Source organism: Mastomys coucha, unplaced genomic scaffold (genome assembly GCF_008632895.1).
Source record: "Mastomys coucha isolate ucsf_1 unplaced genomic scaffold, UCSF_Mcou_1 pScaffold1, whole genome shotgun sequence".
NCBI lineage: Eukaryota > Metazoa > Chordata > Mammalia > Rodentia > Muridae > Mastomys > Mastomys coucha.
The window spans coordinates 62,849,334-62,860,815 of NW_022196891.1; the positions used below are offsets into that span (position 1 = coordinate 62,849,334).

The 11,482-nt window shown below is 40.9% G+C and overlaps 1 protein-coding gene across 1 annotated transcript in view; it reads left to right on the top strand.

Annotated features, from left to right (window-relative positions):
* Positions 1–183: 183 nt before the first annotated feature.
* The window catches only part of Mpc2 (mitochondrial pyruvate carrier 2), a 24,926-nt gene continuing 13,627 nt past the window's right edge, over positions 184–11,482 (top strand). The window contains exon 1 of the mRNA XM_031387990.1: positions 184–953. Coding sequence (XP_031243850.1) covers positions 845–953 — 109 coding nt within the window. The 5' untranslated portion in view covers positions 184–844. The remainder of the gene's footprint in view (positions 954–11,482) is intronic.

An 11,482-nucleotide genomic window follows, 5' to 3' on the forward strand; every position in this document is an offset into this window, starting at 1 on the left:
GCCGGCGCGCGTCACGGTTGCCCTCACCCTAGAAAGAGATTTAAGGCCGCTCTAGCCCACTCCTTAATTGTCTATGGGTGGAGAGAGGAGTGACGGAAGCCGCTGAGGTGGTCGTCTCGCTCACGCCTCTCGAGTCAAAGTCAAAAAAAAAAAAAAAAAGAAAGAAAAAGAAACCGGGCGTGATGACGCACGCCTGCAATCCCAGCATTCGGGAGGGCTTGGACGATAGCGAGATCCAAGCCAGCCCGGGTCAAACAGCGAGACACCGACTCAAAAATAACACGTAAATAAAAGGAGGTTCGACAGGTATCCAGCGTCATCTTTAGTTCGGGAGAGGGAAGTCCAGAAAACTTAGTCTAGCTACACCCTTCTTGGTCAAAAGTGAGGGACGGGACCGAAGCGCGGCTTCAAGTTTTTCCCCTCTCCAAAATGTCCTCCACGGCCGGAAGAAGGGGAGAGCCTGGCCACGCCTCTTCCGCTCTGTGAGGCCAGCCAATTAGAGCAGCCGTTAAGCTTGCGCAACGCCTCCCCCGGCCCAGCTAGCCGCCCCAGCACCGCGACCTCTTTAGCACCTGTTGCCATGACTCCTCCTCCGTCTCCCCCGCCCGCTCGCAGGAGGCGGGTTGGGGCGGGCTCTCGCTGAGACTCCGCCCCCTCAGCCTTTGCGGGACTCGGCCTCTAGGTGCTTCACCCTAGGCTGGCAGAGCCAGGGAAGGGCGCCCTAGGGCAGAAGCGGACGCCCAGCGCTTTAGAGAGAAAGGGACGAGCCGTCCTTCCTTGTCAGCCCGGAACGCGGACGCAGCGGCGTTCCCACCCTGCTGCCGTCGATCCCTAGGCCGCCGAGATGGCAGCTGCCGGCGCCCGAGGCCTGCGGGCCACCTACCACCGACTCATGGATAAAGTGGAGTTGTTGCTGCCGAAGAAATTGAGGCCGCTCTATAACCACCCGGCAGGTAATGAATCCTGAACGGCTCGCCCCGAGGTCGTTCCTCTCCCTCCAAAACCGGGACTTTAGAGGCCCTGTGACAGTTTGGCTGCTGCCGGAATCTCAAGAGCCCCAGTCTCGTCCCTAGAAGGGAATCCATCAATCCTCCTAATCTTTCATCTTGTTTCATCTTAGGTCTCTTCCCCATAACCGAGTGTCTCCACCCGGTGCCCTTGTCGACTTTTGATGCCTTCGCTCCCTTAAACACTACTCACACACCCGACCTCGCCTCCAGACTCCAACCTTAACTCCTGAGAGCCACGAAGGGGTTACCATGAGACCCTCATTCTAAGTCCCCTTTCTCCCTCCGTGAATTTATAACGCACACGTGGGATAGAGCTGAAAAGGTGTCTGTTCTCAGCGAAGGGTTTGGAGTAAAGGTCACACCTTAGTTCCTCTTGGCAGAGGCCTGCTGAGTGAGCCCTCCCCAAAATTGGACGCTCCCCACCCCCATCCCCTTCCCCGTTCAGTCAATGTCATTTCTGGTTCCATAGATCCAGTATAAGCCAGTCATTATGCAATCACTGACCAGGTTCTATCTCAGCCTTTTATAATGTGGGCAGATATGAATACAGTTCTGTCCCACCACTTACCGAGGTGTGACCTTGGGCAAAATTCTATACCTCTGCCTTAATTCATATAAAATGTATTCAGTGTGAAAATCAAAAATAACATATGCTTGATTCTTTGAGGATGTTAGCTGTCACAAGTACTGGATAAGAATTCCTGTAGTTAAAAATAATTCTTTAAGAAACTGGAAGGCCCCTGTCCCTCTAGCTCTTTATTATAGTTATTAAATTAGTTTATTTCTAATACAAAATGGGTGGTAGTAATACTTGGGTGAGGATTAAAATCTGATTATAGTATGAAGTCTTTCAAGCATAAAATTGAGCGAATAGAAAAATTTACTCACAATGAAAAAAATGAGTTGCTAACAAAAAAGTGAAGTTTGCCTTTACATAGATTAAATCCATAGTCTACAATTGATATTAGAAAGGTTTAGTTCTAAGAGATGAGGCAGCTCTGTGGGCCTAGGCTGGTTGTTAAATCTGGTGTCCACTTTAATAACAGAATGGTGTAATTACCTCCTCATAGACGGTAATTTTAACACTTAATAGCATTACTGCATATGAAAACCTTTATAAAACTTGTTTTTAAGAAACTTTATTGGTGACGTTTGTTTAGTTACCTATTAGTTTTTACATTTTTCTATTTTGTTCTGTTTTATGGCAGAGATTTTGAGAAGATAATAATTTGACAATCTGTGTAATGACCAGAGAGTTACAGAACCACCTGAGGTCTGTGGCAGTGCTCACCCTCCAGCTTTGGAATGAAGGCAGTGTAGAGCAGTTTTAAACTAACAGGAGTTGGAAGGTAGTCCTTTGTTGATCTTTTTCAAGACCCTGGCTTTAGGCCACTTTTAACTATTGTTTGTAGTACTTACCCTGTAGACGAGCACTTTGTGCATTTCATCCGCAAGTCTTTGGGTTCCTTCTGTTTAAGGATAAGGAACACAGGCACACAGACCTGGAAGACAGAGGTAGGCTAAGTCTTCATTTTGACTGTATGACTGCGGCTTTAAAGAATTCCCCAAACCTTAGGGACCCTTTTGTTTGTTTGTTTGTTTGTTTGTTGTTTTTTATTGTTTCTTTGTGTTGTGTTGTTTTGTTTTTCTTGGCAGGATATCTCTGTGCAGCCCTGGCTGTCCTGGAATTTGCTTTATAGACCAGGCTGGCTTTGAACTCAGAAATCCACCTACCTCTGCCTCCCAAGTGCTGGGATTGAAAGTGTGAGCATTCACTGCCTGGGTGGAAATCTTTTAAAATTAAGAATGATTGTGAAAATTAAATGATTGTAATATCTGTAAGACATATACAGAAGTATTTGTTTTACAAATCAGAATGAACTTTCTCTTCCAAAGAGTTTAGGACCTTTGTTGTTGTTGTGTGTGTTTATTTTTTGAGACAAGGTCCTTTCTATCCCAGGTTGGCCTTGAACTTGCTATGTAGTTGAGGTCTTGTTGCTGTTTGTTTTGCTTTTTTAAATTAGACCTTAACAGGGCTGGTGGCACACTCCTTTAATCCCAGCACTCAGGAGGCAGAAGCAGGCAGATCTCTGTGAGTTTGAGTCCCAGGTTAGCCAGGGCTGTGACACAGAAAAAAACCTGTTTCCAAAAACAAACAAAAAAACTAGATCTTATTACATTCTCCTGGCTGACCTTAAACTTGCTGTGTAGAACAGTCTGACCTAAAACTCAAGAGGAATCTTCCTGCCTCTGCTTCCCAGTGCTGGAGTTAAAGGGGACCAGACACCTTATCTCTTCAAAGTCTTCAGTGAACCTCGAGCTCACCTAGGCTTGCCTGCCATTGAGCACCAACCATTGTCTCCACACCCAGTGACAGGCTTAGAGACAGGCACCAGCGCTCCTCACTTATGTGTACTGGGAATGAACCTGACGTCGGGCATGCCAAGCAAGCACTCTATAACCGGACTACATCTCTAGCAATTAAGTTTTTGAATAATATGTAAAGATGCCTATCACTAAAAACTTATTAGTGATTGAAAAGTTGTAAGCACAGCAGTATAGAAATGAACAAGCATGGAGAATATGACTAATGACTCACTAATGTTTGAACAAAAATCTGAGAAAACAGATTATTGTTCTACTCATTACCCAGAATGAATAGTCCCTTTGAATACTATTGTACTTTAGTATTTGATACTGAATAACCTTCTAAGCATTAGACTATATTCATATACAAGGCTCTATTAAAAAGTTATGAAAGGTTAGAATATTAGCAGTCAGAAAGTATATGTTGCTTACTATAAATTTTTAAATTTATTTTTGTCAGTGACAAATATTTCTAAAGAGGTAACAAGAATATATTTTATTTAGATACTTATTGTAGTTGGAATACTGTGTGGCCTGGAATTTTGAGGCCTTTGTCATCTCTTTGCTTATATGTGCTATGATGCAGAATGATTGCCTCTGTAGGCAAATAATAAAAAAATAACTAAATGTGATTCCTAGACAAGTTCTTCAACTCACATAAGGGGTGTCATTTACTCCACCGTCTAGCTAACTATATAGAAAGCATGTTGCTCCAAACAAGCTACTTGTATAACTATGCTCGAGGCATTTGTCAGATCATAACATTAAAGTTACATTGCACAATGTTTATTTAACACTTAGTTGTCGGTATGGTTTGAATGTCCTTTAACTCTGTAAATATTGAGATTTAATCCTCATTGTGGGGCATTAAGTTACTGGAAATATAATCAGACAAAGGTGTTTGGAGGTGGAACCTTTGGGAAGTAATTAAAATGAAATAAATTCCTGAGGGTTAAGTGCCTATGACTGAGTCCTAGTGACTTTGGGACAGAGACCATGCATATACCTAAACATATCCTTTTCCTCTCTGGCTGAATAGGATGTTCTGCCCTAACTCAGATCTCTGTCAGCAAGAAGGCTATCACTAAAAGGCCTTAGATCTGACATCTCTCTACTCATGAGCCAAACAGTGGCTGTTGGGAACTAGATCTCGTCCGTTCTGACATCAACAAGTATCTTAACCACTGAGCTATCCACCCAAGCCCCCCAGATGCTTCTTACCAAGTACTGCCCCTAGGTAGTTCATTGTAATAATGGAACGTGGATGAACACAGCTGAGGAAAAGCATTACTAATTGTAAAAGCATTCTTTTTAAAAAAAATTACAAACTATAAAATAAGGTGGATCATCCCAAGAGATACATAAAAACCAGTATTCATAAGCCTGATCTTTGTGTTAAGTCAGAACCAGTTTTAGTACAATTAAAAATGGTTTTGGCAGTCAGTAATAGTATCAAATATCAACCTTCACATTCTAAGGATGTATGTGTAGTTGGCCATATGGTATCAGATATACTGTGTAAGCTTTGCACAGTATGTGAAACTAAGAGGGATATTGAAAAGTGAAGAGAGTAAAGGTTGAGACATTGTTGATTCGTGGATAGAAAACTACATTAGAGAATTTCTGATATGCTGCTGAGTGCTAGAGCAACTGCAGAAAACAATTATGTACATTATATATACATATGTGTGTGTGTGTGTGTGTGTGTGTGTGTGTGTGTGTGGTGAGAGAAACACACAGACAGACAGACACACACACACAACACACGTATGTTTGGGTTTTTTTGGTTTTTTTTTTTTTGAGACAGAATGTCATATAAACCAGTGTGGCCTTGCTATGTAGCTGGGCTACAGCTGGCCTTAAACTGATCCTCCTGCCTCTGCCAACTGAGAGGTGCACATAAAGAAAGAATGACAAATCCCAGACAGGCTCAGAAGGCAGTGCCTGTACTCCAGCCCTACAGGGAAGAGGACCGAGTGTTACTGCAGTTTAAAAAGCTGAGAAGGAAAGCAGTGATAGAGAGTGGCATGGAAGGAATGAGAAGAAGTGGTGATCTTTGTGATCTTCCAGCATTCAGTAAGAAATTTTATTCTTCACTTCAGACACAATGAATACCAGTTCAGTGTTTGTAAGTGTGTGTGTGCATATGCTTTTCCAAGGAGGAAGTCTTTTTAAAGATTTATTTATTTATTATATATAAGTACACTGTAGCTGTCTTCAGACACCCCAGAAGAGGGCATCAGATCTCATTACAGGTGGTTGTGAGCCACCATGTGGTTGCTGGGAATTGAACTCAGGACCTTCGGAAGAGCAGTCAGTGCTCTTAACCACTGAGCCATCTCTCCAGCCCCGAGGAAGTCTTTTTATAGTGGAAAGAATCATACATACATATATCCTATGTTCTGGATAGAATTCATTTATTCCACTGATGACAATTACTCCAGCCAAAAAGAAATTGAGGAAATACAATTTAGTTTATAAGAGGACAGTCAACCTAGCTGGATATGGTTGTGTTCCCTGTAATCCCAGCACTCAGGAGGAAGACGTAAGCAGGTCTCTGGGAGTTCTAGGCCAGCCAGGTTCACTAGTGAGTTCTGGGGCAACCAGAGCTACATAGTGAGGTCCTGTCACAGAAAACCAAAAAATGAAAAAGAGGAGAAAAAGTACATCGGTCTGCCCAGCCTGGTGACACAAACCTGTAAGCCTCTTCCGGAGGCTGAGGCAGGAATCACCCCAAGGTCAAGGCCAACCTGCACTGAGCTGTTTGTTCCAGGGTACCCTGAACTATATGATGGGATCCTGTCTCAGAGAAAACAAAAAGCAAAACCAAACAAACAACAAAGGAACTGGGGAAGGTGGCTCTGCAGGCAAACCTGAGTTTGATCCTCACGTAGTATGAGAGAACTGACTCTCCGAAGTTATCCTCTGACTTCAATGAGCACACCTACTGCATGCATGCACCACTCCCATAAACACACTAAATAAATAATGAGTAATATATGTAAAAAAGAAAAAATAACTATTTTGCTATTTACTGTATTTCCCTTATCCTTAAATAGATCATAATTTTAAATATACATAGAATACTGTCTGATATTTCTAAATTATCAATTTTTGAGGCCTTTTCTACTTTTAAGTAGAGACTTAAGAAAAGAAGGTGAAATGTATTGTTAAATTCTTTATCTAAAAGTGTTCATTTCTCTCTGAGAATGATGTTTCATGTTGAGCTGTAAAATGGAATTTTTATAAGGTGATTTTTCCAAAATTCACTTCTCAATTATTTCAATAATAGTAAATATTAACAGCTACTCTATTAATTTATACTTCTGTTTATCCTGACACTAAGGTATTGTAATCATATTAGACATTATAATTATTTATTTTTATGTTTTCCTGTGAGAATAACTATAATTGTATATAGCCTAAGCCTGTTTTTTCAGTCTTAATAATGCATTGGCATTGTTACCATTTGAGTAATGTCTACATCTAGGTTATTTATTTCAGTAATGTTTTTAGGTCTAGTGACAGCTTCTATATCTGAATTCATATATTATCTGCATTTATTCACTATATAGTCTGAAGATAAAACAAATTGGTTGAGATCAAATGAAAGGGAAGCTAAGTTTTCTTTGAAACCTTTATAGTTATATTGCTTGGGCCCCACTCCTACCAGAGGCAGGGTCTCACTACATAGTCCTAGATGGCCTAGAAATCTTTGGGTAGGCCAGGAAAACTTCAATTTCAAAGATATCTACCTACTTCTGCTCCCTTACTGCCTGAATTAAAAACGTATATGGCCCTACCCAGTCCTCCTTTTCTTTTTTAAAACTTTAAAGCAAAATAAAAAAAAAAAAATAAAAGCAAGCTACTTGGTGGTGGGGTCATACCTGTAATCGTATTTGTGGTGGTTTGAATATGCATAACCCAGGGAGTTGCACTATTGGGAGGTGTGGTTTTGTTGGAGTATGTGTGGCCTTCTTACAAGAAGTATGTCACTGTGGGCTTTGAGACTCTTCTAGCCTCGTGGGAGTCAGTCTGTTCTGGCTTCCATTGGATGAAGATGTAGAACTCTTCAGTTCCTATGTACTATGTTCCAGTGCTATGCCTACCTGGAAGCTGCCATGCTTCCCTGCCTTGACGATAGTGCACTGAACCTCTGACCCAGCTAGTCCCAGTTAAATGTTTTCCTTTATAAGAGTGGCCTTGGTCATGGTGTCTCTTGACAGCAATAGAAATCCTAACTAAGACACTATTCTTTGGGATACCAGGCCAGAGGAAAGCAATCAATTCAAAGTCAGTCTGGAGTACCTGGAGAATTACAAGCCAGTGTGGGCTACAGAGTGAGACAATCCCCACCCCCCACCCATCTCAAAAACAAACAAACAAAAAAATGAAAAACAAAAACAGTTACTTGTTTATATTTGCAAATATCCAACTCTATCCTGATGTTAACTTGTTCATTGCCTTCAAGTATCTCAGAAAAAAAGCAATTTATAATGTCTTACATATTTGCTACTAATATTTTTGTTTAGTACTTAAAATGTATTAAACTCATTTAAAGTTTGTTTTCATCATTTAAAATCACTAATTAGGACTGGAGAGATGTCTCAAGATGTCACTTAAGAATACTTGCTGGTTTTGCAGAGGAACTAGTCTTGGATCCTAGTACTCAAATGATAGCTCATAGCCATCTGTAACTCCAGTTTCAGGGGATACCATCTTCTGATACCATCTTCTGGCCCCCATGGGCACCAGGCATAAACATGATACAAATACATACAGGCAAAACACTCATAACATTAGATAAATCTGTTCTTTTCACTAGTTAAATATTTATCTTGGTCCAAAGTCCTGGCCACTTAATTTCATGTTTAAAGAAGGGTTTTTGTTGTTTGTTTGGTTGGTTGGTTGGTTGGTTGGTTGGTTGATTTGGTTATTGTTTGGTTCTGTTGGCATTTATTTATAAACTGTTACCTAGCTTGGAACATTTGAGTAAATTAGTTACTAGGTAAACCTACTGGAAAACTTTACTATTCATTAACCCAAATGTCCAACCATGTAAACATTCCAAGAAGCCAAGAAGGACCTTAGTCAAAAAACAATTTGGGGACAGCAATAGAATAAACAGTTTTGGCATGGTGGGGGCTGAGAGAATCCAGAAGAATTCAAAGAAAATAGGAACACCTGTTCACCCAGAGACTAAGAAAGTACACTTTCTTGAGTAATGAAACCAAGCTTCAAGCAATAATAAAACCAAACTAAGAAATTTATACAGACGGTGATCCAGGGATCCATGTATGTCAAAGAAAAATGATACCTTCCCTACTCACTCTAATTGAAATTACAGGGATCTGTATTCTGGGCTTGGAACAGACTCCATGGGCTAAGAATAGCTGGTTAGTAAAAGTCTCATAAAGTCATGAAGGAAGCCTATGTTCCTGAAGGAGACCGTGATACTGGCCTTGAGAATAAAGCAATGTCAGGGCCATTCTCTGTCAAACCTACTAAAGTTTGAATGTTTCATAAAACTTCTATCCCGGGCATGCATAGTTAAGCCCAGTGTAGAAGACAGTAGAATATATGAGCTGTTTTGGTTGTTCAAAGGAGCATTTAGCTTAAACTGGAGATGCTAAAGAAGGTTTACTTGATAACCGGAAAGCAAAAACAAGATTTTGAGGGATGGCAGTTAAGGGTTAAAAGGAGTATGTTAGTGAAGAGCTACTGAGTGCTCCTTTGCTGGGGCAGCTGGCTTGTGCATTCCAGTGTTTAACAGCGTCCAGGTTTCTTTGCCCACTAGAGGGCACGAGTAGCGACAGCAGAAGGAATACCACTGTAACCACCTATTTATGGCACTTGTTTGCTTGCTTCCTATCTCCTGCACCTCTAATCCCAGTAATCACACAGGAAGCCAGAGCAGGAGGAACCTGAGTTCAGAGTCTAAGGTATATACAAAACCATGTCTCAAAAATATTTTTTCTTTTAAGTCATGTTTTTCCTTAGTATAATTTATCATAAAATTCCATTTGGGTCCCTACCAAATGCTCATGCATAGTAGGATGTGCTGGAATTACAGGCTTGTTTGTACCATACAACACTACACTGGTGTAGTCCTTCAAATATTCTACTTCTTTCTCCACACCCTCCTCTCTGTTTTTGAGACAGGGCTTCCCTACTATCCTAGAATTCAATTTGTAGACCTCAGACTCACAGAGATCCACCTGCCTCTGGGATTAAAGGGCTGTACCACTACACCCAGCTCTCTTCCTATGTTTTTGGGGGTATTTTGTTTTGTTGAGATAGTTTCTCACTATTTAGCCCATGTTGACCTAGAACCCATTGATCCTCCTGCCTCAGCCTCCCAGTGCTGGGATTACAAGCATATACCACTTAGTATTAAAGTTTTTCCAGTCTTGCTCAAGGTAAGAAGAGAGGGGTTGGCTGTGATCAGAACAGCACTGGTCACAGCCAACTGTAGCAGAACAAACACAGATGGATTTTTTTCCTATTCAATTAAAAGCATCAAAAATTAGAACCCTTTGATAGTTTCAACTCTCTCAACAACTATTTCAGCACTGTCTACAAATTTGTTCCACAGTGTAGAATATAAATAGTGTAGGTGAAGGTTTATGGGAAAAATATAAAAATAATTTGATATGAGATATCTAGGAAAATAAAGCTTAAAGCTTAGCATTACAGTTATACTCACAAAGACATGATCTGTGATCTTCAAGTGTTTGGAGAATTCTAAAAATGATACCCTAAGGTTAGATTGCAGTATAAACTACTGCCATATGTAAAGTCTTATGTTTCTAGTCTGAGCAACATACACACGCACACGTACATGCACACACGCACACACACAAAGCTAAACCAGACTTATCAGTATCTAATGCTAAGCTCACAAAAACAGGTTATATCACTCTTACATATAATGCTGGGTGAGTTCCAGGATTCTGTATACTTTCAGTTTTCTCTGGGTTACTTAATAAGACATTAAGGCTAGATAGTTGTTGCTGTACTTTGGGGGCCAACTTCAAGAAAAACGTGTATTTCCAATGCAGATGAAAAAGACTGAGTCTTGAAATGTAAACCAAGTTAGCCTTGAATTTTTGATCTGCTTGAAGCTCCTGGGTACTCATATAAATAAAACAAATAAATATTTTTAAAAAAGAGCACTGGCTGCTCTTCCAGAGGAAGATTCCCAGCACCTACATAGCAGCTCACAACTTTCTGAAACTCCAGTTCCAGGGGCTCCAACACCTTCTTCTAGCCTCCTTGGGAACCAGGCACACAAGTGGTACACAGACATATATGTGAGCAAAACACTCATATAAATCAAATCAAATACATAGTGAACTGAGGTTTTTGATAGTACTTATCCTTATTTTTTTTTTCAAGACAGGGTTTCTTGTATAGCCCTGGCTGTCCTGGAACTCACTCTGTAGACCAGGATGGCCTCGAACTCAGAAATCTGCCTGCCTCTGCCTCCCAAGTTCTGGGATTAAAGGCATGTGCCACCACCGCTCAGCAGTTCTTATCCTTATTATAGTGCACAATTTCACTACAACCTCAGTTCTGAATACAAAGTATACAGTATGTGCTGGGCATGCAGTCACAACACACAATGTCAGCAAATACTGCCTGAAACATCTCACTCAGATATGACTATTGTATAAGTTGCATTATTTACTGTATATACAAAGTACAAAGCTCTTATAGAAATATGATGACTTAATTACTTAGTTATATAAGTACACTGTTGCTCTCTTCAGACACACTAGAAGAGGGCATCGATCCTATTACAGATGGTTGTGAGCCACCATGTAGTTGCTGGGAATTGAACTCAGGACCTCTGGAAGAACAGTCAGTGTTCTTAACTGCTGAGCCATCTCTCCAGCCGGTTTTGAATATTCTTACCTTTTTTGGTCTGCAGGTAAGCACGAAATTCGTATACCTTTGGATTAGATTGTCAGAATGTTTGATAATAAAAAATTACCAGCTGGGTGGTGGTGGTGCATGCCTTTAATCCCAGCACTCGGGAGGCAGAGGCAGATGGGTTTCTGAGTTCGAGGCCAGCCTGGTCTACAGAGTGAGTTCCAGGACAG